Genomic DNA, 27,005 nt, shown 5'->3' with positions numbered 1-27,005 from the left:
GCTGGAAGTGGCGGAGATTAAACCAATGCATATATTAGTGGTAGTTTTTATTTTATCAAATTTCCTCTCTTTGGACCCATTTATCTCAGGGAATGTTTTAGCAGAACAGTTACGCAAGAGATTATCTAGAACGAAATAACACTCTCTTCGCAGCTGCTATGGTCAAAGCCATGACAGAAATGAGAGATCCTAAAAACTTCTAGACATCTAGGATATCAATGCAAAGTATGCTTACATGCTACAGTGATTTATTTTCATACCTGTACTCCATTGAGGGATGCTACTCCCATGTACAAGAAGACTCCATACAGAACAGGCATAGGAATAAACTAGAAAAATAGAAAGATACCCCAATAAATGTTAATACAACTAACAGAAAATATTGGTGTATAAAATGTAAAAAAAAATCATTAATATTCAGAGACAATTCAGACAGTCATGGTGGCATTTCCAGGAACATCCATGGTGCCATGATGCCTAGGATTCCAGCCCAGCTCCATGTCTACTCCTCACAGCATCATTTCAGCAGGAGACATTAGACCCATAACCGGGCTGGTATCTACAGCATTGAATAGGTAATGAAGCTGTCAAACAGTCTGTCTGGAGTTCCTTTGGCTGTCAGTATTGGCCTGTAATTGGCTGCTCCGAAAGTGAAGCATATAATAGTATAATATAATAGTACCGGTGATTATGACTGCACTACCACAGATATGTTGTATGATTGTACTGCTAAAATGCCATCAAATCTGATGATATTGTTTAGTGCAAATAATCATGCATAAGTACATTCAGTATAATATACAAGAAAATTTACTGACAATATCAAAGTGCCTAACCTAAATTATAACTTTGGAATAAAGTTTGGTATATTATTACTTCTATAGATGCTAACTAATTTGCCATTGATTTATAAATGAGATTCAGATTTTAGCCATGGATGTTTAGTTTGTACTGCCCTGAATTCACACACAAATCTATGTAGTCCAATGTATACTTAAGTAGAAGCAACTGTTTATATACATAAAGAAAGTGTCATGAAAGCACAACACCAGCACAACACGTCTAACTACATAAACAAATGAATTACCCCTAAACATGAGGTTTGCAGCTCTCTCTCTTATTTTTTTTCCTCCAGTATTTAACACTGAAAAGGTGAAGGGCCACACAATCACAGAGCTAAACACTTTAATAAGTTCTTAAAGTTTAGCCTTTGATGGGCAAGATCTCATTTTCAAGGCATGAAGTTATTGCTCCCTGCAACTCAGTGAGATCACTAACTCCCGACTGGAGCAGAAATTACTTTGCACAACAAGTTAATTAATCCACTTGCCAAATCCTTGTGACCTTGACAACAAAGCTGTATAGTGCTTGAGTCAGGAGCTGATAATGATGTTTACTAGTAGTAAATGAAGTATTTTAGTGCCAAAACTCTCGGTAATATAAGGAGAATGCTAGGCTTTGAAAGATTGAACGTTTGGTCATTTCTTTTGTACAATCAGTTTGCCACTAGGTGGCAGTGACTATACACTCGAAGTCTGACTTTAAAACTTTAGAAAACTATTTTTTAACTATATTACAAGCTCACATATTTCCAGAAATTTACATCATTATACTTGTAAAGAGGTTATCAAGATACAAAGTAAGCAAAGTCATAAGTGATAAGTAAGTTATTAATATATGTAAGTGATTTTGGACCCCAAATGATTTCTAACACATCATTTTTGAATGTATCCCCAAAATGCTGTTTTGTTTAACCCCTATCCAAATGTTCACATGTATATCTAATTTCAAAAGGGACTAGCATGTAGGAGTGGGACAGCAATGAGGATCTCCTGACTGACTCCTGTGTAGCACAGTACTCCAGAAAAGAGCTGAGGTGGGTAGATAGCCATGCGTGTGTCAGATTATGGGATCATAATTGCAAATAACTGGAATAGTAAAAAGAACTCTGCCGTGCAGTACAAATGTGGTCATAAGCATCCCCAATACCTGATGAGATGAGTATCAGACATCACGGTAACATGTACCTTTGATATAATATGAATATCTCAGATAGAAATACCCCTTGATGTTTTATAGTACATATAAGTACATATACCACTTTTTGGAGATTTCTGTGAATGTAAATTTAGGACTGCATGTCATATCATAACTTGCCTGTCTTCTCTGCAATGTTCATGTATCTACTATAACATTACTGCCATACTGTGTTTATAAGGCCCATGCCTCTTACCAGCTCATACATAGTATACTAAATATGTTTTGCCAATCTATACATGACTTGATAATAGGACACAAACAATGTTTAGAGATCTTTATGAGGGTCCTGGATTTTATTCATAAGAGGTGGTAAAATCTAGTATAATATGATTCTACAGAAAATTAATGTTATACTCACACTGCATAATAGCGAGAGGCCTGCTGTGCTCATAGGTACATAGTGTAACATATACAGAGCACAAGAAATGATACACAATATCTAAGAAACACCCTAATGTTCCAGGTTAAGTCAGCATTCCTCTGCATGAAGGCAAACATGGCTAGAACAGGCAGTTCTCAAGGGTTACAAAACTGATGAAGCAGAATACAAAGCAGGTAGATACTGCACATCACACAATGCGAGAATCAGGTATTGAGTCTTATGGAAGGGATATATTTTAAGGCACTTTTGTAAATGCACAGATAATACTTAGAGATGACAATTAAACCAATCCCTGATTTACTGTTAACACACATCTCATTATATGCATTATATGCAACAAAGTACAAATATCCTTAGCTTTTTGTTATTTTATATCTAGTCATCGTGTTTCTTATATCTTTACCTTCAATATGGGTGCCATGAAAACAGATACACCAGTCAGTATGAACACCATAATTCCAGTGACTCTTTGTTCCCTACAGTCAAAAAACGTATGGATATATTATATGTTACATACTGTTGTAAAATGTTTAACTTGTTAAACATATCAAATTTAACTTTTATAAACAACCTTTTCTTTGCATGTGAATCAAGATATAAGTGTTACAATTATAAGAGGAGGTACAATCATAAGCTGAAGGTAATTCAAATTAAACTATTATAATGTACTAAAATTATTCAGATTACTGACAAAGCCATTTTTAAAATCAATATAGCATAGGCTATTGGAACCTGTCACCAGCTAATAATGACATTCTTGGTGACAGATGAGCTTTAAACCTACTTCAGGTTAATAGGGTAAGTATAATGTGAATGACCCTAGTGTAAGTGGCCAACCTCTTTAAGGTTTTATTTACTGCAGGCTAAAAGTTTGAATTGTGGTCCATAAACCATTGTCTATACTTGTTATAGATGTATTCTAGGTAAAACCACACAGATGCACAAGGAGAGGAGGCAGGAGAGAGGGTCCTGCAGTAAATGAGTTCATAAAAAACTATGTCTGGCACGATGTGTATGGTATGTATCTGTCAACAAGCAACACCTTAAACAGGCAGCACAGTGTATGATCATATTGCCTTGTATTGGTAACAGATATTTGGTTTGGTTATACTTCCAGTTCAATTCCAAAACAAACAATACTTTCAGACTGCTGGCTGCAGTGATTTAATATTTGGGTCTTTTGGTACAAAATAACAACTTAGTAGTAATTATGGGCCTTACCTTACACCCAAAAACTTAGGTTGCTCTCCGGGAGCAGATGTCTCAGTTTCCATTTTCAAGCTGTCGATATGAGCAATGGAGATGACAGTTGCGGCTACATACCAGGGGAGAGCCATAAAAGAGCATATGATCATGAGGACCGCTACCCAAAACAGATCCAAGTGATATCCTGCTCCTTTCTACAAAAGAGAAAAAAGTCATACAAAATATACATCCAGACCAGTCAATTTTGTAGGGTCATGTTGTGACAGAGGGTCTTGAACCCATACAACCATTGTTTCCTTAATATATTATTGCTGTGATATAATAATACAGAGTAGAAGGAAATTTGAGTATTAAGGAAATAGTGGGTAACATTATCCACAATATAATCTCAGTTGAACGGAAGAAAGAAGCTGAATAATGATGGGTGGCCCTGAATTACTCTTTATCTTATGGATTTCTTCAAAGGGCTACATGGAGTAAATGACCTGGAAAGTGATCTGGATACATCTTCCTGTATACTGAGAATACACCATGTCAGTTCCACACTGCTGCCCCAAGACAATCTACCTTTCTATAGCTCAGCATGACTGCTAGCGTTACTGCTGTGCTTTGTGAACAATGACTAAGACACATGGACATATCTGTTTATTATCTTTAAAGTATTTGGTAACCTACAAAAATAGACTTGGAAAAATTAGGGTGAAGTCCCTTAAAACATTTCTAACCAGAATGTTATACCCCCATATTCATATGCATTTTACTGAGCACAATTAAAGGGACAAACCTTAAAAGGTACATTATGTATACTAAAGCCCCATAATGAAGAAATACTGTATATTGCTAGAGATTGCAGTGTGCAACGGATTAAAGAATTGTGGTGCCCGTACTTCATGAATCTGGTGCCCCCTGCACTGCTCCAACAGAGTGCAATAACTATTTTTTGGTGCACCTTCAATATTGGGTGTGCGACATAATTCTGCATGATAAATGTGATGCATGGCCCAATTGTGCACCGGAAAACCCCTTTTGGTGCAGAAGTTTGTGTTGCATCAGTTATAGTGCAAAACTTTATAAATACACATGCAATCAGTTTGCACTAAAAAGATGCATCTATCAGTTTTTCATTTAATATTTTACATATAACTACCTTGTTTACTACTTCTTATATGCATCCTATGTAGAAAGAAAATGTTTATAAACGTCTTGATAGCGGCCAATTCAAACAGCTATATCTCCTGAACCCTGGCAACTACAAAAACAATCTAGGTGTCATATTAAAAAGAAGAATCTCCCCTTTAATACGATATGATTCGAATTTTATAATAGGATTGTATATGGATGCTTCACAGAACCAGTAACAATATTTGATTTTTGGTTTTCCCAACCATTACAAATTGACAATTGAAGGGGAGTTTCTACTCTTTAATATGGCACCAGATTTTTGGGTCTAGGTGCCAGGGCTCTGAAGATGTAGGTGTTATTTTAATAAAGGAAAAAAAAATGTAATTAATAAAACTATCCTATGAAGTTAAAGTTCTGTAAAACTTTTTCAACTAGTCATTTTAAAAAGAGCGTAACAGAACTGCGAAAATTCACATGGTCATTCAGGCAATGACCCTCGGTCAGGAAGGGGTTAATCAATAAAACATCTATAAATCGCTATACACTAAGATGCCTCTCATCACCAGCCCTTCACTATGCAGCAATTTGTATTTAAGAGCAAGGGACAAACACCTCATTGTTCCCTTTACCTTATGCCGCCTAGTTTTAAGTACATGAAATAAGAACTACTAGTAGTCAAGCCAAAGCTGAGGATGGAATTGCAAACTACTGGTGAAATCTCCAGTAATACTACCCTACTGTGAGCATGGAAACAGTATGGTGTCCGGGCATAAATAAGTAAATGGTGTCTGTAGCACTGTCATGAATGTTTCAGCTCTCTCTAATAAAGATGTGTGGAAATGTCATTGAGGAATGTAGTTCGCCAATCTTGGTAAACAAACCTTAAGTTTGTGTTCCTTCCTGTTGACAATGACACCTGTAATCTGTTGGTCCATGAAGATCAAAATGGTGACAAGGAGAGCTGGAAGAGCTGCAGCCAAGTAGACCCACCAAGGGTTTCCTCCAAATGGGGGCACAAACCAACCTCTGTTAGGACTTGTTGGCTAGAATAGAAAATAACATGATAGACAAGTCAGAGATTATGTCAGATAGGATATATTATATTAAGAAGGCTCTACACACCACAGAAGACCAATTTTTAATGCACAATTTGTGTCATCACAAAGAAGTTTGATGAACCTCTCAATCAACTAAACTCTCAATCAACTTATTTCCACACTACAGGATAGAGTCCTATTAACTAACTGCCTTCATTTAGCTAAAAATCGTTTCCCTTACATTCCCATAAATCAACTTTATCTTATATTACCTGCCATAAGAGGAGGAGTGTCCTGCTTGACCAGCATGTCATGTGACCAGGGTGATGTCATCTTAGGTCCTTTAACCTATAATGTTTGTGACGACTACCCCATGTATCTGATCACATGAAAGAGCATGCCTCTATGGATTTCTACTCTTCCCCATGCCTCCATGGAGGCTGCTGTGACTTCATGTGATCAGATACATACACGGAATAGACATTGGAAATGTAACAGGGCTTTAAATGACATCACCTTAGTCACATAAAATGCCCAATGAAGTAACAAAGCCCTCTCTCAGTGTTCCAAACATCAGCATGTCCAAGCACTGGGACATGTCAATTTGGACTAGACAGGCAGGGCAGTGCAGTGAGCACAGCATATACCCCATCACAAACTGATTTTTAACACTGCAGTTATGGAAATAAACCATTTAGGGATAAGGGCAGTGCTTTTTAATTAGCGTTTTTAATTAAAGGGGTATTCCCATCTGAGCATTACATTTAATTTAATTCATTTGCCATATGTAAACAGTTCTTCAATTGGATATTATTAAAAAATGTTCCTCTTTGAAGATAATTTCTCATAAATGTAGTGATGTTGTCCCTGAGAAACGAGATAGCTTCCTCGGATATGACCACCTCAAATTTTAGCAGCTATGGCCAGACATGCGCTATTGAGTCCTGCCTGACCGCTTGGATTCAGCAATCGTTACCACAGGACGGCTGTGGGACATGCAGTAAATCCCGGACATTTCATATACAAACACCCTTTGTGTCTTTGTTCAATCCCTCCAGCACAGGTGGTCTTATCCAAGGAGTTAGTCTTGTTTTCAAAGGACCATATGATTACATTTATGAGAAATTATCTTCACACAGGTACATTTTTTTAAATAACATCTTATTGCAGAAATGTTTATATATGGCAGATTAATGAAAAAGAATATGAATGCCCAGACTAGAATACCCCTTTAAGTATTTATTTTGGGGGGCAGGTTCTGTTTTGGGTTTAAGCCCAAGTGCAGACAAATAAACAACACACCACATCAATAAAGTGTGAATGCATCATCAAAAAGTTGTAATACTAAGAGATTATGTCACCAGCCATAAAGTGGGGAAGCAAGTTGCCCCACACATATCGTTGTATATCTGTGGCCTCCTCGGCGATCCCATCTCAAGCCAACTTGTTTATGTCCATTTATATGGACGTTTGATATAGACTGTATTTTATATATGCCATAATATTCAACAATTAGATATACTACTTACCTTAAATTCACTTGGAACAATAAGCTTTGGTGTATCAACTGCAACAAGGGCATCGATTCCACAGAAGATCAAAATGGATAGAATGATAGCAAAGTCACTGATGAGCTTTCTAGCCTGGAATCAAAGAGAAATTCAAGGTTTTGTGTTTATTCATGCATAAAAACAAGAAGAAAAAAAAAGACTTGCTGATTTTCACAGATTACACTATTTGTGATACAGATGTGAAATCTGCACTGAACAGCTACAGTATACACGAGGCTTTCTACAGATCTATAATGTCTGATATGTAAAATGTCTAACTTAGCAATAATGATTTTAATACAAGTCATTACAAGTATATCTGTTTTAAACTTTGTTTTGAATGTACTTCATAGACTAATGCTGTTATAGTAACATTGGATACCACTGCATATTTTCCTGAATGTTAAATATATTATATATTATTAAAGAAAATATGAGCTCAATGGGAAGTCATGTTGTTGCAGTAAATGTAGAACATTCTCTTTCCTTTCACTTCTTCTCATAACAACGCTTCTATTTAACTGACCTCAAAAGTAAAAGTTTGATTTTGGGAAGAATTTGCCTGAGTGAACCTTCTATTACCTGATACTTTAATTAACTGGCTACAAGTAACGTCTGTAGGCAGGCTTTGTTTCACCAGCTCTCCTGAGCTCTGGGTGATTACATATATTTCCGCCCGGCAAAACTGTGGTATCGCTTTCTGGATCACACACAAAGAAGGAACCGATGCAATTTAAAAGGGTCTCGCTCATTAGAGGGAAAGCCATTGTTAGCGGTCTGTGCATACAAATTAGAATTCAAGGGACTAACGGAGATAGAGAGCCAATTATTATATGCACTTCTAGCAGAACTCCGTCAGATTGAAATTTTTGTGTCTTTTGAAGCCTCAGGTGAACGGACAATAGTGGAACAAGGTTTGTATTGTGGCGCATGGTGCATAGTATTAAAAGCCAACCATTCAAATGAGTGGTCAAAAATGTAACACATAGTTAGAGCAGGTCAACCAGTATTATCCATACTTTATTATCCATTGAAGGGAGTCTCAGATGTAGTAAAAGGGGTTGTCCAATTGAGGGCTTTAATCATGCAGTGTGAATTATGCCTTTATTCCCTGTCCTGTCCAGCAGTATTGTTATGTTCAGTCATATTTTATTAAACATTTAGTAAATAGAACTGAAGGGGGGCACCCTAAAATGTGATCCAATGTTGCTACAACTGTACAAATGTATCTCTTGTGACAGCTAAAAGTCCCTCCATGCAACATAACAGCATCAGCAATATTTTTATGACCTGTATTTCTCTGTTTCTCTTTGCAACTTTTTATGAACTGTACTATAGCATGATAATTGGAGCACAGCAAGGGTTTCTAGCGTTTTTATATTAGTTCACGTGAGTAAATTGTGACCTATTATTTTAAAGATTATTTTGTACCAATATATGCATTAATTTCTATAAAACAAAAACTTCCTAAAGATTAAAAGGTGATGTAAAGTATGTATCAAAAAACAGTTGGGGAGATATGTCTATAATACAAAGACAAACATGATACACCTTCAGGCTTTGGGCCTTCAACTTCTAATAATCACAGCTCTGCACAGAAACCAGTTTTCTCTTTGTGAATGTGTATGCATTGCTTCTTTTATGAAGATATATTTTATGAATTAAAATATAATATAAATAAACTTAGATAAACATAAATAAATAAAATATAAAATAAAAAATGCAAACTTCTCCACAGTGGTCATTAAAGGTTACACTGATGTGCCCCAGGAGCATTCTGCTTTGGTACACCAACTGTGAGGAACGTGATACAGTAGTATTTTTTTACTTTTATAATAGTTTTATTATATATTTATTGTTTTGGCCAAAGGTATAAAAAATAGTTGTCTGTAGGTAAGTGACAACTACTCTTTCTGTCCTCTTTTATTACCTGCATTTGAGTTAAACTTTTGAGACTTTGTTTCTTGCCAAGTCAGGATGACAGCAGTCAGAGAAGTTGACTATTAACATTCTCCTATCTTTATACTTTTATGAACTTCTGTAGCAAGATACTGTACTTACTGTGGTTGGGAAATAGCGGCTGGTTTTGAATTTCTTCAAAGCCATGGAGCATGTATATGTACCAAAGAACAGGATGAAGGACATTAAGGTGATATCAGGGACATATTTGCAGTTGTTGCCAACCAGTTGGCCACCATACTTAAGACACTGTTTCTTGGTTAAAGAAGACCAAACAATAGTTTCATTGTGATGCTGCAAAATAAAACAAATTAGTTATATAATGTGCTATACATGTAATAGGTACACATCATAATATATGTTTGACTGTAAGATCTTTGGTTAAAAGTTAGCTGTAATGTTATAGTCCCCCTCCAGGTTATCAGACCAAATGGGGTACTTTTGATTCCTAATAGGAAATCCTTCCACTTCAAAGTATTTCTTTCTCTTGCTCAATAAAGAGCAATGAACTAACTTTGTCCCTAAGAATTTATGCAAATGATCATGCAAAAAGTGGACATTAAAAGCTGGGGTGTACTATTATAGTTAATGTGGGAGCTATGATAGGGATATGAAATGTCTTCTTTCTGGGTGAAGGAAGAGTACAAATAATGTCAACTGATGTTTGGTTTTCTTCCCTTTTTTCATAAAGTGTTCTGGTGCAATCTGTAGGAGTACTTACTGGGTCCTCTGTGGTGGCAAGTGTGGTGGCAAGGGTGGTAGAAAGGAAGTCGAATGGTGATTCTGAGGTCTCATTAAATAGTGAGCTGTTAACTGTAAAGAAAAGAGTCCTTTAAATCTAATATATATTCCTACAGATCATCACTAATAAACCATAACTGGGAACTCACTTTAAGCAGCACATAAACTACAATTTTAGAACTTTAGAATATTAGAATCTAAGCTCCCAGTGGCATTTAAACTACCACAGGCACATGCAGGCACTAATAAGCGGCCAATGCTGAGCACCACTATTTTGTGTGGCATTTGCGTGGTGATCAATGCCAGTACCGATTGTGGAGGGAAGCTGACTTGAAGCCACAAAGTTCTGTACTAAACCCAAACCTTGTTGTTTAGGTCTTCTTATCACTAGGAATATGTAATTACCAGAGTTATGCCTCCAGTGTATTCTGCCTTTATCGTTAGTTTTCCCGTGTGTAGAGTAAATAGCTACATCTCAATTGTCCCGGAGCTCAGCTCAAGAGTAACAAGAGGTGATGAGGTTGTCACCTCCTACACACAAAATACTAAGAAGATGAGATCTTCTTCTTTGGTTGGAGCATTTAGGATATTATACAGATATAATATTTAACTGTATTTTATTTTTGTTCACCATTAAACAGTGGCATATCTGTGAGAACAGCAACTAGTGAATCCCTGTGATGTGTACCTTCTCCTTAAGCGCTACTCTAGACTTATTAGAGCTCACATGTTTTAGCCAGATTGTTCCTTTAAGACACCACATAGACAAAAAATATATTTACTGTGAAGAGCAGGATTATAAATAGAGATTTTGATTCTCATAAATATGGTAAAGTGTAATGCCCGAATGTACTAGTAAATTGTTTCTTTTATGAAACCACATTATAGTAAACACATCATTTTTAGTGACTATTGTTTGCTGTTTCTAAATAGTTTCTCCTATTTGATCGATGCAAACTTAGTTTTGTTATGGAACAAATCTTTTTTTCCCATCATTCGGGAAAACTGGATTGTTCTCTTTTTTACTGTAGAACAATTAACCGTAATTCATACCTTATAAGAATACTGGAGAAAATGCAAACAATTTATGCACCAAAAATAACCTACATTCTAATGCATTATTATAGTTGCAAAATTGGGGGACATAATGGGGGATTAAGAATAATTTTAAATTAGAAGGATCTGGTAGTCCATGCTACTATCTAAAAACATTGCAAAATCAAAGTAGAAATACATTTCATTTTTCATGTATGCCAAAAGCTAGTCTGAATGTAAATATGGTGGAGGCCTATGGCACTGCCCTTGCTACTCCTCTTTTTGGAAAATGTTGGAGGTAGCAAAACATTCTTTCTTTCATTTGCAGACCATAAATGCCCCTATTTCTAATAAAAATAAAAGCAAACTAAACTTTCCATAGAAATACAGTATCTCTGGGAAATCTATGAGCTAGGACAATGTATAACAATATTTCTCAATGAAACAATTCGGCCACCTACATAAATGCAGCACATGTTTGCAATATAGTGTCTTTGATACCAGAAATTAACTAAATGAAGGGGAGACATACTATAGAGTCAGACCATTCTGGTGCTGGCATAGTACTTTTTTGTCAGATTACCTTAGCTATTATATTGTGAGAACTAGTGGTGTATTTCTACAACAGTCTCCAACAGCTCAGGTGTTTATTGTTGACCACTCTCTCTATAGGATCAATCTGGACCCTAACTATAGTCCTTCCATGAAAATGCAGTTCCTCTAGATTCTAGAAGGCATAAAATAAAGAACAAATAAAGCACTCTTGTGCTCTGGCTAAAAAAACACAGAACTATCATTTGGGCCCAGTTTGGACCAGCTTTTCTTACTGTATTACAAGAAAGGACTATGCTTACTTTACTCTACTTTTTTTTTTTTTTACAAAGTAGTATTTTGTATACAATGTATATAATTGTAACCAGTATAACATCAGTAGATGAATAAATCTACTTAGCATTAAGTAATAAATACAGTGTTAATGCTTACCTGGTTCTGGTGGGAGACAAGCACAAGTAAACAGCGTGACATCACCCACTTTGTAATGAGTGTTAATGGGGTAATAATCTGCAAACTTGATCATCTTCTTAAAAGCATCGTAAATAAAGATGAAGCTGATGAGACAGGCAAATCCTTCTTCTGTAAAGCGTGTGAAGTACTTGACAAGCGAGCTAGCGTCGGTGGCCACCAGGATGAGGCATAAGAAAGCTGACCACAGGCCAATCCATAAGCGGAACTCCAAGTAATCAAAGCCATTATCTCTGAAGAATGAAATGGAATGAAGTCATGTGATAATATGGAGACTAACAATTACTAAAAGCCCATAGTACTCTGACACCTATAAATCTGGCAAATCTCATACCATGCTTTATTTTATATAAATGGATTACAATAGTAAATGTGTGACTTACTTGCTGAAATTAAATAAAAGCCTTTCAAATACAAGGACTGGACCCGTACTACTCAGAATTGTTAGAGGTTGGCCAGCAAAAAGGCAAAAAACAGCACCTGAAACTGCAGTCCCCAGGAAGCTCTCCAATACACCCTAGAAAAATCAAAGTTACATACATTTATTGATTCCAAGGTATATATGGCTATAATGACATAACAACATAAACTGCATAAAAAGATTGAATGTATTAAAATAAGCTATGCAATATACCATGTTTGCCACTAGAAGGTAGTGTAAGTCAATAATAGGTCCATATAATTTCACAATGAAGCAAAGTCCACAAGTTCCCTGAATTGCGTACATTGATATAGAGCAGTGGTGGCGAACCTTTGGCACAAGTGCCAGAGGTGGCACTCAGAGCCCTTTCTGTGGGCACTCAGAACATCACTGCAAGACAGAGTTCACCAAACAGGACCAAATCTACCAAATCTTTCTGCAGTCGCAGGCTACTTATGACATGCTGCTCTCAGAGTTATTTCAAAGCGACACTTCATTGGCTGTTTGGAACTGTGGGAAAAGTGAGAAGGTGTTGACAGAACTGCATTATCTTTGGAGTTCATCCTGCTGGACCCATCCTTCGTGTACAGAGAGACCCTGGAGAGAAGCTATTTGCCCTCTTTCTTTCAACTGTATTAGTGGCATTAGGCGGCCGATACAATTGAAAGATGTGGAAGAACACGTAGCAATAAGTTACTGCTTAAAATGCCACCTTGGCACTTCACGATGAAATAAGTGGATTTTGGTTATAGTTTGGGCACTCTCTAAAAGGTTCGCCATCACTGATTTAGAGCATACAAGACTTCTTGCCCAGCATTCAGAGCAACCATATATGAGACCTGGCCTAATTTCTGGTAAATAAAAAGTTAACTATCTTAAAAACCAAATGAGGCAGATGAGATTTATGTGCTTCAAGCTGGGTTACATGAGCATAGAAGAGAGTTGTTGAGTAGCACCTAGTAAATTCTTCCTGCCTACTGAATCAATCAGTCAATTAGGCAGGATAGATAATTACTTTCCATCTGGCCTAACATCAGGCGGCAGGGCTGATGTGAAGAATGCATTCCAGGGCCATCGTCAACAGCTTTTACTCTACTAATTTCTTCCAAAGACATGTGAAAATAAGCAGAGAAGAGCAATATTTACCAGATATGAGTCAAGTTGAGAGGCTGGAGGTGAGTGTCACTTCAGAAGCCTCTATCTTTAGTTCTGTAGTACCTAGAAACAAGCTTTGTTGTCATATTAAATATAAGATTTTCATATTTCAAATCAAATCAGGCTTGTGGTTTGGGGAGCTACAGAACTGGAGTTAAAGACAGTTACAGAAGAAGTGGGAACTGGATCTTTATCTGCAACTTGCATATCCAACAATGTATTCAACTGCCTCTATTTTAAATCATGTAGCTCACAGAACCACAACTAGATACGATCTGAAATATGAGATTCTTAGCTTTAATATGGCATCAGAAAGCATGTTGCTAGGTGCTATAGAACCAAAGATATGAGCCCCCTGAAGTGACACTCCCCTTGCAGCTTCTAAACTTGGCTCATCTTAGACAAAATATGACTCTTCACTTCTCATAAACATACGTTTCTGGAGAAATTTTTGTTTTATTATCTTCATGGTATGGTGAACGGCCAAAAAAATTGTCTCTTCCAAAGTTGTCCTGCCGTGTGTCCGTACAGCAGTTTACCAGCACATATGGGGTATCGGCATACTCAGGAGAAACTGGGTATTAAACTTGTGAAACTGTCATTTTTCATCACTTAATCCTTTGTGAATGTTTAATTTTTGGCCGAAATTAATGTATTGTCTAAAAAGAATTACAGTTTGTGAATTGCACCTCCATTTTATTTTAACCCCTATGTAACACCAAAAGATATAAAAAATCAGGTTTGGCCATGAAGCCTCAAATTGGCTTTGTTCTAAAGGGGTTAATAGGTAAATGGGTAAAAAACCTACACAACATCATTGCAAAAGGTATACAGTATGTACTCTATACATAAAAGATGTTAATAATTTAAATATTTAAAAAGGTCAGACATTGCCATATAAAACCCTGCATACCAAGGAAGGTTTCTTAAAATATTAATAAAATCTCAAAAGTGGCAAATAGAATCCTAATGGTCTTTTCCTTCTTCATAGAACACTGGCCTAGTGGATAGCAGTATGAGTGGGTTTTAGATTAAGACTCCATTATTGTAGGTTACTCTACAGTTTCACTCCCACGTGAATACTAATGGACACAAAGAACAATCATTACGTGAGCTTTTATTTGTGTCTGTCTCCATATAAATGGTAGTATGTTGTGGAGATCCAATGATGTGCTACAGGAAGATATCTATGCTTTTCTTTATCAACGTCATGGAATGTGATTAAGAGCAGACTGGAAATAATTAGAAGAAAACATATTAAGAGAGGTATATTAACCAGATGTGCCCATATTAAAGAAATAAAACGGTTAAAAAAAATAAGACAATAGTTCACATATGGTCCAAGTTAAAGAACATTCATACAAGGAAGTACTAAATAGGGACACGTTTCTGTTAACATTTCCCAATGACTGGTTCTATGTATTTTATGTATTAGTCTTTACCTGCCCAAATAATAGGTAGATTTTTTTCCAAGTGAAGCAGTGAAAAACTTCCACTATTCAATAATACTGGTTAACGCTGTCTTCTCCAAACGGCAGTTCATACAAAATGACAGTTCTCAGAATGCCATGAGAGATTCAGACTTTCTATAACTGGAGAGCCACCAGTAGGAGACTAAGCGAGTATGGTGCAAATGTCTGCTGCTTGCCCCTTTTTATATTTAAAGGACATTTACCACCAAGATGAAAGATTGTTAACCAAGCACACTGCCAAATTGATGTGTGTTCCCTCGGGCAGGAATTTGACAAAAAGTATTTAAATTTATGCAAATGAGCAGTCTGAGGGTCTCCAGGCTCCATAGACATTAATGTAGCCGGGAGCCCATCATGATTATTTGCATGATTTTTAAAGCCTTTTTTTCTTAAAAACAAGGGCCATAGGAAGCTAAAATTAGAACAGATCTTGCAAGAGGTAGCACACCAGTATGTCAGTGTGCTTGGCTTACAATCCTTCATCCTGGTGGTAGGTGTACTTTAATATTAGGTATAGGTGTCATATATTATTATTATTATTATTATTATTATTATTTTGTTTCTTGAGAGTTCCCATGATCACATGCCTAATAAATAATAATTTACCTGCATATTATCCGTGGCATCTCCAAGAAGTCCACCAAAAGTAATAGCATTGGTCACAGTTCCCAAGTAAATGAAAAGTATGGCTGAAAGTGACTGGATACTTAATCCATCATAAAAGTCACTGGCAAAAAAAGGAGCTTTTCTTTTAATATCTTCGATCAACCCTCCACAAAATCTGTTGGCATAAAAAAAAACATATTACTTTCCACTGAAGGGCGGTACATTTTTATGAGGATTGTAGAGCTGCAAATCTTCACTTACTAACCATTAGTTCTTCTTAAAATCCTTTATTTGTATGTATTTTATCTACTAACGTTACATGACATTTGTACAAATAAAGCTGTCAGAGCTCTATGAATGGGTTCTCAGTTCACTTGCCTGACCTGAGTGTGTGTTCCCTGGAAAGCTGGGTGGTATCATCTTGGATCTCAGTGTGTGCCTTAGTTGTGGGTTGAATTATGGATGGTGGAGCCAGTTATCTGATGGGGGCTGCGTCCATAAACTCCTTCAATATTTGCTTCTCCTCACCTAACTTGCTGGTTCTACTAGTCTCCTGGTTCTTTGTTCTGTTATTCTGTTATTACTATTGCTGGGTATTCTGACTGCTATATTTTTGACTACTCTTTTGCTTCTTGATTCTGTACCTGATCAAAATCTTGGATTTGACCCAGCTGATATGACTTTGCTTGTATCTGTCTATTATCTGTTTTTCGTCCCTCTTTGTTCGTCATCTGTTCCGAGCACCTGACCAGGATAGTCAACCAGTTGTCTTTAGTGGCTTAGCGCAACCTGGGCAATTAGGTAGGTGTACTAGCTGTGGGTGAGCTTAAAGCCAAAGTGAAACACATGTTGGGGACTCATAGCCCCGTGGTCTGTATGATATCTTTTATACTTGATGGGGCAGATTTATCAAGCAGTCTGAAAGTCAGAATATTTCCAGTTGCCCATGGCAACCAATCACAGCTCAGCTTTCATTTCACCAGTGCTCATGAATATTTTAAAGGGGAGCTGTGATTGGTTGCCATGGGCAATTGGAAATATTCTGACTTTCAGACTGCTTGATAAATCTGCCCCGATATGTTAGTTTATTGATGTGTTCTGCCATTTTTCAGTCCTCTGTAAAATATGGGTTTGTAGGCTAAGATACATCAGCAAGGTCTTTATCTTCTTTTTGTCTTCTTCTTCTTTGTTATATAGTATGCATTTAGAGTTCTGAGGGTGCTATGCATTACTTTATAGTGTGTTTTTTCTCTTTTAATTATGTTTTAGCTAATGTTTGTTCCTAATAAAAAAATATTTGTGAGCATAGTATTTGTTTTATGTAGTTTTCCACAGTTTTCTTTGGTGAATCTATTATGATGGGGGCAGTAGTGGCTGACCTTTAGATGTTTTGCCCCATTCAGTAGGTTGCGTATGACATCTGTACTTGTTATATTTGCTTTTTCTTTTTATTATGTTTTGTTACTCTATACATTACGTATAGGGGTAGGTTTCTGCAACCCACATTTTGGTAAAACATTCAAAAAAACTATTATTTACAGGGAAAACATGCTGGACCGCATTAGCACAAATAAAGATAAGTAGATCCCAGTTACCATTGTACTTATTATATTTTTTATACTATATGTTCCACTGAGGCATTTTGATTTCATTCACTCCTGGTAGTTTAATACTTATTGTCATCATAGATTTTCAAGGGCAGATTAAGAGGCAAAATATTGTAAAGAGCTACAATAAGGCTAAAATCCTAATAATGTAATACACTGCCCTAAAATACTGCTATACAGTGATCAAACAAATATTATTTGTATGGGGTACAGCTGTAAAACTAATATGCTTCCTACAAGCTGATGAACATCTACAGTCATATGACTAACCGTCCAGTTCTCTGCAACTCTGGTGAGTCACCATGTCCTCCACCTCCATGACCATCATCATGTGGAGCATCTCCATTCATCTGTACACTTTCCCCACCTGCATACTGGTTTTTCCTATGGGTAGGACAATAGGAAATGTTGTCAATATAAATGTACATATTCTCTGAGAGATAGCAAGAAAGAGAGCTCAAATGAATGCACAGTAAGTTATTGAAATGTAGAACTTTACCTCTTATCAGATGATGGAAGAGACTTTGGCGGTTCTATCCTTATTGTGGGGTCCCATTCACCAGGTGGAAGCACAATAACCTCATCCAGAAATTCATCAATTCCTGCAATCAGGTCCTGCCTGTCTTTAGCTTTATAGGCGATGTCATGGAAAATCTGTCATAAAATGCATACAGTTTTACAGTCAATAACGACCTGTCAGGGAAATTTGGGACAGGTCCTGTGGACACCCACAGATTTTTATTTTAATAGTGGACACAGAGGTATTTGCTAAATGGCGCATTTTGATGCTAAACCAACAACCCATAATGACCTGTGGAAGGAGGTTTAGTTTCGCAAATCCTGACCACTTTAAACATTAGGTAAAATTGCAACTAGTATAAGGGCCAAAACATCTTTTTTTGTACAACTAAGAGAAGGACAGGATACTAAAAGTACAATATATTGTAACTAAGGACTTATTTGGGGTCATTTATCTTTAGTCAGGACATTTGAGCGTTTCTTTTTTTGGTTATTCCAGGTTTTTGACCTGTTTAGTTTATCTTAGAGGTTGATATATCAGGCAGCCGAATCTGTGGGTTTAGTGCGACTTTTTGTTCAAAAGTCTCTTCTGCAACCTGTTCTTCATATGCCTGATCTCAACTGGAGTTTATTTGCAACTCTTTGAACACAATTTGAGCCAAAACTGTGCCTTTTGTATGCATCCTTCCAAAACTTTTCCTTTAATATAGATATTTTGCAGGTTTATCAAACATGTTGTAAGGAAAGACCAGAAAGTTATAATGTGCCAGATTAATCCAAGTGCCTGATGCTGGATGATAATCTGGTATAGTTTAAGATTGTCTAGTCCCACAAACTATTAGTTGGCTAAGTTTACACCAATATATGTTGTACTAGTGGTAAAAGTGTCTGAAAACTGTCTAATACCGTTGATAAATGTGGCACAGAAGGTTTTTTTTTGGTGCAAATTAGAACAGAATTCTGTCCTACACAGATTGAGAGATCTTCCCCTTTATGTTTTTATCCACAAGAAACAATAGAAATGCAGGATAAAATCCAGTCCTTAACATGTAAGATTCAAGATTAAGGAATAATGATTTATCTGTATTACCTCATCAGACATTAAGGTGGCTATACTCCTTCCAATCTCATGATAAGACTTTGCTTTTCCTTTTGGTCCCAGGAGGATAAAAAGAAATCTGAAAAAATGAATGTTTTAAAAATGAGAAAATCACAATAATAAAATAATGTTCAATTTTACAAAACTTCAAAATTCAGAGATTGAAAATCCAGACCGATAAATGTATGTCTTTCAATGGTCATAAAATGCACATACAAAGTTATACAAAGAAGTATTGCCTACACTGATGTGAATAAGATAGCAAATTACTACAGGATTTAGTTCCAGCAGTGTCTACTACATCTTCATTTAACTATGCCCCTGCTCACTCTTTTCTCCTCTTCAAACACTTGTAATTTGATATCTCTGTGACTTGCAGCTCATATACAGAAAACAATTATATTTCTGGCTCTGTGTAGGAAAATGTTGATTTTAAGACAGTTTATGATACATGTTGTACCCGAACCTCATCTGTAAGAATATATGAAAAATTTCCCTTTCCACACCTGTACTATTTTTATTAGTTGTAAAGTAAGTGACCAATTAAGGCAACTCTGATCTAATAGTTCTGTATTTCATACATGTTTCAATGGCAAACCTTTCCCAGCTACACTTTATTTAGTACAGGAAAATGAGTTTGACCAACAGCTATTACAGGTGTGTAGCCACATTAAGACATAGGGAGGCATTTATTGTGATGATGATGAAAACCCAACCCCAAATTAATCCAGCAGCCAATTTAATCGGTGGACAGTCCTACACCAGGCCCTGCCTGGTTTAGAATTGTGGTTTAACTTGCAACCATTAAGGCCTGAATCGGTGCAGGCTATAGGTAGTACACAGATGTGGGGTAGAACCTGCTGCATACAAGCTCAGATAACTATCCCCAATACTGCAGTGTACTCAATTTAATGTATTCTAAATGATGGTGTTATTGGTTTGCCATAGCCAGCAAATGTCTATAAGACATTGTTTAAGGAAAACAGGTAGGGAAATGTATAAGGGCTACTATACGTAACCAATTAAGAAATCAATTAGATTCTGAGCAGCTACCTTAAGGAAATGTAGTTGTACTCTGAAATCTTGTTTTTTTTTTTTTTTTTGCTTCTATACACCATTGTTACTCTATCACTGTATAGTTCTTTAATTTGATAGGAAAGTTAAGCTACAATGTGTTCTTTAAATAATTATTTTACATGATACATCAAACCCCATTTAAAATAGACATACAGTACAGTATTTCTCCATGGTGAGATAAGCCGCTATAAAAAGCAGCAATATTTTCCTAATGAGACCCCAGCTGTATAGAATTTACTTGCACACTGTCAATTCTTTGCAATAAACACAATCTTGAGCATTGAGCTCCTTGGCTTTTAGCTGGTATTTACAACAGCAGATGAGCGCTTGATAGTTTTACATAAATGGCCACTTGCAGAATGCTGAGACTTTCCGATAAATACACGGCTCTCTGGGGATTTTCATATCGGATTTTCAACTGTTACAGACAATGCAAATGGCTCCACATTTCACAAATGTATATTTAATTGAATTGTTAAAGCACCGATAAAACTTGGTGCTAAAGACAACAAATACAGAATGGATTTTTTTTTTAAATCATAAAAATGTAGAAGGCTCTATTTCCCTTAACAGTATGCATTAGGGTAGTTTTGTTTTATTGGTTTTACTATAATGTATCAGTTAAATCCTCACAACATTATACCAAAGAATTCAGCAGGAAGAAGTTTTGAAAAAATATATTTTGCTAAAAAAAATTGTAAACAGATACATATTATCTAATGTTAGTGAAAATAACAAACATTCTTAGGAGAAATCTCGAAAGCAATACATTTTTACACTAAGGGATGGTACTTGGAAAGGAATTTGCAAAACCTCAAACCTTGCAAAGTCCAAAATGCAGTGCAGGCGGTCCCCTATTTAAGAACACCCGACCTACGACCCCTAGTTACAAACAGACCTCTTGATGTTGGTAATTTGCTGTACTTTAGTACCAGCCTACAATAAACAGCTATCAATGGTATCTGCACCTGCCTGTATTCAAGTAACACATTAAAGAGTTACCTTCATTTCAGATGATTTTTTATATTGAGCGTGTGGGGGAGTGTTGTGGACCATTTTCTAAAATATTTAATTAAGAGATTCTGCTTATTTTGTAAAGAAACAGGCTGCTAAGTGCCCCTTAGTTACAGTGATACTTATTTCTTGCCATGGTAGATCTGTCTACCATATTGAAGAATGGTCTCCCTCTCCTCTGCTATTTGTATACACAGCTGTGAGAAATGATTGTTAACTCTACCTGCTCTCTACATGGCTTTAGTATGCTATGAGCATTATTTGCAAAGATCAATCAGAAAGTGAAGGGATTATTCCTCCCTTCTCAGAGCTGTTCAAACACACGCTGGGGGATTATATGGAGTCTGATATTTACAAACTAAGCAGAATTTCTTAAAGGAAATCTACCACCACGGATCTACCTATTAAGGTATAGCAAGTGGTAGGTGCCTCTAATGTATGTAAGGAGTAGCCGGAGCTGAGGCTACATGGTGTGGCTACTTCACGCCCCAAGTGGCCTCCTTGATCCTCCTACCCAGATATCTTCTGGTGTACAGGTCTCCATATGGTTTCTTTTCCTATGATTTTTGTCACAAATATTTTTGCCAGAAAGTTATGCACATACAGGGAAGAAAATAAGCTGTATCACTGCACCTTGTGGGCACAGGAACCTCTGTGAGAGCTCCAAACATAACTGCATCCTTTAGCCGGACAAATGCAATGAAAGGATTGTCCAAGAAGTCTACTTCTCCGACAAGAACATTGGAGGCTTCAGCATCTCTTGGCAATTTCTTCATGAATTTGTTCTTAAGCTATGAGATAACCAGACATAAGAGCATTAGTCAGTTGCATGAAAACATTTTATATAATACATATACTATATATATTTAAGCTTATATATAACACAACAGAAGGTGAATTTCCAAGGTTGCCAAACTTCTAAACATGCATAGGTAAAGATATATATTAACTATAGGAAACTATAGTCATAAAGGTACGGAATCAACACAAACCACAATGAAAAATGTTAGTATACATGTTTACACTATACAAGACATTCAGACACTTGTGATTGATATTAACCCTTGGAAAAAGAACATAGAAATGTTTATGTTACTACATAAAAGTTTTTTTTTATCAGCTTATTCACTGTGTGGGCAGCTTTATGATTTTTTTAACATACTGTACAGTGTTTTCTACTCTGAACCACCATAACTTAACTTAGCATGGACCTATTATTTAGAGGCTTAGAAGGCAGGCAAAAATATGTTTCACAAGTCATAATGGCAGACTAGAGCTTCTTATGAACACACGTGAAATTATTCTGTGAGTCGCTTTTCATCTACACAAATCCTTGCACATTAGCTTCAATTGCATTGTGATATTCTCTATTATTATTGCACACCTACAGTAGGACACATCCTCTATTTTACGTATATTTTTTTAGTAAGAGAAATGACCTCTTGTAGCAAATACTTGTCTTTTGCTGGAACTTTGGAACTCGTTCTCTAGTAGGCCAGTCCAATCCTGGATTTACAATAGAAAGCATCTAAAGAGAAGCTGCAAGTTGTTTCTAGCTGAAACAATGACTAAAGAATACCCATTGACAATTAATTTAAAGTATACTGTATATTATACGTATATATAAAACTATTCTCCAAGATGTAGTTAAATGGAAAACAATGATGGAAATCAAATGAAAAAAAATTAGAATAATACATGTGGCAAGTGCATTTTTGTAGTTCAAAACTTTAAGGGAACCTATCAGCTCACTTTAACCCCCTAAGCCACCATCAGTGCCTCACGTGGACCCTTGGTATAAATAAGGCCCTTTAACTTTAGTCAGTAGCTGTGATGCCCTGCTAACATCAATTTAACATTTAATATCTTGATGTTTTTAATTTTAAGAAAATTAAAATGGTTCATCTATGTGAAAATGCATTGTATATTTTGGAGCTATATTATAAATTAAATCTATGGAGTAATTTATATAAAAAAAGAACTCTTCAGAGAATATCAGCAGTGCTTGAACATACCGTAATAAAGACTCAGTTGGACAACCCATGAAATACCCGGAGAGGTATTAATGGTGGGGAATTGGGTGGTGAGTGGATGAATTAAGTTAATAGGTTTTCTTTAAAGTTTAAAAGGCTATTTTACAATAGAAGCACTAGAACACTTTAGACTTTATGAGTGGGCGGTCTTTTAAGCGTTGCTTTTTACCCAGACCGCCCCTCCCTCGCCATAGGCTGGCGATAACTGCCAGGCTTCATGCAGCAGTCACCGCCTCCTCAAACCGCCCTCTCATGAATACACCAGACTGCTGTGAGCTTGGTCCGCCGTTCTGAGGCTACGGCGCTGCAGTGTCTGCTAGCTTTGTCGGAGGGGTAGCACTAGGGGTTGCTTACTTTAGAAAGATCATCTTTAAAGAACATCTACTATCAGGAAAAAGGATTGTAAACCAAGCACACTGACATACTGGTGTGTTCCCCTTTCGCAGGATCTGCTCTTCTTTTAGCTTCTTATGTCCTGGTTTGAAGAAGAGCAGATTCTGCCAGAGAGGGCACAGACCAGTATGTTAGTGTGCGTGGTTTACAATCAGGTGGTAGATGTCTTTTAAATATGATCAGTTTTAATGCCCTCTAAATTATATTGATAGTCCCTCTAATATACTTTGGAACTTGTTCACCATGCCAGTGGTTAGCATGCAGTGCCAAACATGCAAATTGTCTCACCTGTTTGTGCTTCACAAGCTGACATTTGTAGGCCTAAAAAATGGCACAATTTAGCTAGTCACAAACATATACATATAAAAACATATTACAGAGCCATTTGGACTGAAAACTGCGATCCCCTCATAGAACCGTAAGTAAAACTTAAAATGATTCTGGGCTATGATGATGATTCACTTAAGAATTTCTTGATCTTTCTTACTGCCAACAAAAAGTTAAGGCGACAGCTAGGTCTTATAGTTAATAGCTGATCTAGGTACTGGATAACTTTATTCCTTAAAATGAACCTGTCAGGTGATTTCTGTTGCTCTGTCTGAGATCAGAACATAATCAAAAGAGAGAACTTGAGATCTGTGGAACAAAAATTCTTAGTAAAAAGCTGAGTAATTCCAGTAGACTGTTGTCACCAGGGTCTTAAGAAGTTTTTGGTGTGTGTGCCTGTTGCAGTGTTTCTAATGCATCTTTGCAAGACAGTTGTTTTCTTTCATTTATGCCATCTTCACCCCCTATTTTTGAGCAAATTAGATCATTTTAGGCTCAAATGGAAGTACAACAGACCCATACTTACTTCCATACATGCACCTAAGGTCTAAAAAATGCACAAATTCACACCACCAAAAAAAACCAAATGTTTTTATATATCTCCGACTGTGATACATAAGAACACACAAGTGTGCCGACACACAACTTTGAAAAGAGGCGGCAGAAATGCAATGATACATGTACCAATATGTCTGGAATCCACATCCTAGTGCAAAAGTGCATTGAAATGAATAAAGAGTTGGCTGTAAAACATTCCGCTAGAACAAGTCCTCAATTACTAGTCGTGTAAATGAGCCCATACAATGGGGCACATGTATCATTGTATTTTTGCTGCCTTTTTTCAAACTTGCCTCCCGTTGGCACACTTGTGCGTTCTTATGTATCGCAACCTGAGATACATAACAAAGATATGGGGTCTTTTGGTTGTGCAAAATTTTTTTTTGCCTTTTAGGCGTATGGAAATATGTATGGGTCAGTTGTACTTTGATTTCTGCCTAAAAAGCCTAATTTGCTTTAAAAAAAAAAGGGTGCAAATCTAAGAAAACATCTGTCTTGCAAAGATTAGGAACACTGCAATGGACACACACCTGTAAACCCCTTAACACCCTGGGGTAGGAGCCAAAAATTGTGCAATTACTCCCATAAATGTGCAAAACTTCACAAGAGATGTGTATAAAGAAAAGAAAAAAACAAGTCAAAGTAAAAATACATGTTCCCTGAGTGTCAATGCCCCATACAAACCGGGTAATTAACATAATCATAATATTTGGTTGGGGTAAACATGCATCTTCTAGGAGTCATGTCAGAATTTACTCAGAGATCCTTCTCCATATCATATAAACATATATTACAGAGATCAATTTCTCCTTGATGAACAGCAGGGTTCGCTATAAATAAATGTAGAATTATGTGAGTACTCAGTTAAGCATTTTAACCATAGTACATTATGTTCCCAAGACATTGAGTATGACAAATATGTTATCACAAAATATAGGAAAGAGAGTAAATGATTGTTCCACAGATCCATAGTTAGTATTCTTGCTAATGTCCATATGTGGCTATATTGTATATCAAACTACGGTCCTAAAAAGTCTTACTGAAATACCTGTTATCACATTAGATGCACTCACACAATTAAGGAAAACTACTTAAAAGATTCCGGATGTGTGGTTATTTCATCCGAGAATAACAGGAATCCTTTGCTTGAATTAGTAGCAAGTGTTGATATGGAAACACTTGTTGAAAAAGCCTCCAAAAACAAATGCAGGGAGACATTTCATCTCTTCTTCTATAGTACTGTCTACTGTGACTTCCTCAATGTATTCACATCCTTCCAAAGTCTCTTTTGTTGCTATGAGAGACTATTTGTACAGGTCTGAGCTTTATAAATGAGCTGTCAGTTTTCTCAGGCAACCATTGAGAATAAAATGTTACATTTCACCACTTTGTAGCCTGGACTCCAATGATAATGGTGTTCACAAGTCCATAAGTTCAAAATGTCAAAATACACGGTAAGAATATTTTCAGTAAAAATAGGAATTGTTTGAAGTCTTATGGTATTGCATTGTGTAATGTGTTTGTCAATTTTGGCATCGAAAAGTATTTTGAGATACACAGTAAATGTGTACAGCTTTGATTAAAAAATATACCAAAACTGTTAAGCTCCCTATTTTGAATAAAATAATGCAATGGCACCATTTTCTGGAAAATATATCCAGACCAAAAAACTGTTCTGATAGCCGGTTGTCAAGGTTAAATTGCTTTCTGCAATGATAGCAAGTTGGGGGTATTTTTAAGGTTTTCAATGCTTCTATTGTTTCAACAAACATTGAAATGTCAAATCTTGTGAACATGCCTGATAAGAGGTTTTCTGAGTCATCACTTATAAAAAACGTTAGAAAATTACATTCTCATGTTTAGCCCATTTCTGGAACAAATGGTACAACCTTGTTTCTATTATTCCAGCACACACTGTATATTTCCTTGCAAAGCGTTGGTTTATATGCCTAGACTACCATTCCATGAAGACTTGCACAGTGGGCTTGGTATACTGAGCTCCTCCTCCCAATTCCCTTCCCGTAAAGCTCTTGCCATGTAGCCCAATATACTCCAGCACCGCCAGCAAGTCTGAGTATGATGCATGGAAAATCACTTTAAAGGGAACTTGTCATCAGGGAGGTCATTTTTACCTGATGTTAAGTTCCAATAGACTATGGCCTGTTTATTTCAAAAATGCCTTTGTCTGCAATATGAATAAATCCTGTGCTTCTTTATTGATTATTTTACATTACCTGCCCCCCTGCCAGAAGTCCTGTTCGCCTTAATTCCTCCTTCTTACTTATGGCACTCGCTCCCCCTTCCTCAGCCTCTCCCCTGCTCCCTAAGTGAGGAGGAAGGGAGGAGGGATTGAGGATAAGATGACTTGTGCCATTTGAACTGCCTCCCCCAGGCTCACCACTTTGATAACATGAATGCTAACAAGAGGAACAGCACAACAAAGAATTATAAGAATGGAGGTTCCAAAATGTAATTTCATAGACGATACTATAATAAAGCATATATGTGGGGCAACAGGTCCCCTTTAAGAAGCAATTCTAGATAGGCAGCCTTTTATATCCATAGCAAATATTATCATTGGCTTTGTTTCCTTATAGGCACAACACAAGTAAAAATAGCTGGTTAAGAA

General features: G+C 36.6%; 1 protein-coding gene across 12 annotated transcripts in view; it reads right to left on the bottom strand.

Moving 5' to 3' along the window:
- Nucleotides 1–27,005, bottom strand: part of SLC4A4 (solute carrier family 4 member 4) — a 149,897-nt gene that overhangs the window by 16,683 nt on the left and 106,209 nt on the right. For all 12 annotated transcript variants that reach the window (XM_072117275.1, XM_072117285.1, XM_072117295.1 and 9 more), the window contains 14 exons: nucleotides 21,699–21,856; nucleotides 18,966–19,053; nucleotides 17,856–18,010; nucleotides 17,627–17,740; nucleotides 15,750–15,924; nucleotides 12,479–12,612; nucleotides 12,057–12,328; nucleotides 10,018–10,109; nucleotides 9,399–9,590; nucleotides 7,317–7,430; nucleotides 5,632–5,793; nucleotides 3,644–3,822; nucleotides 2,826–2,898; nucleotides 261–329 (listed from right to left, as the gene is read on the bottom strand). In XM_072117275.1, the coding sequence (XP_071973376.1) occupies nucleotides 261–329; nucleotides 2,826–2,898; nucleotides 3,644–3,822; nucleotides 5,632–5,793; nucleotides 7,317–7,430; nucleotides 9,399–9,590; nucleotides 10,018–10,109; nucleotides 12,057–12,328; nucleotides 12,479–12,612; nucleotides 15,750–15,924; nucleotides 17,627–17,740; nucleotides 17,856–18,010; nucleotides 18,966–19,053; nucleotides 21,699–21,856 (1,977 nt within the window). The remainder of the gene's footprint in view (nucleotides 1–260; nucleotides 330–2,825; nucleotides 2,899–3,643; nucleotides 3,823–5,631; nucleotides 5,794–7,316; nucleotides 7,431–9,398; nucleotides 9,591–10,017; nucleotides 10,110–12,056; nucleotides 12,329–12,478; nucleotides 12,613–15,749; nucleotides 15,925–17,626; nucleotides 17,741–17,855; nucleotides 18,011–18,965; nucleotides 19,054–21,698; nucleotides 21,857–27,005) is intronic.

Source organism: Engystomops pustulosus, chromosome 1 (genome assembly GCF_040894005.1).
Source record: "Engystomops pustulosus chromosome 1, aEngPut4.maternal, whole genome shotgun sequence".
NCBI classification, from domain to species: Eukaryota; Metazoa; Chordata; class Amphibia; order Anura; family Leptodactylidae; genus Engystomops; species Engystomops pustulosus.
This window is presented reverse-complemented; position numbering and strand designations above follow the sequence as displayed.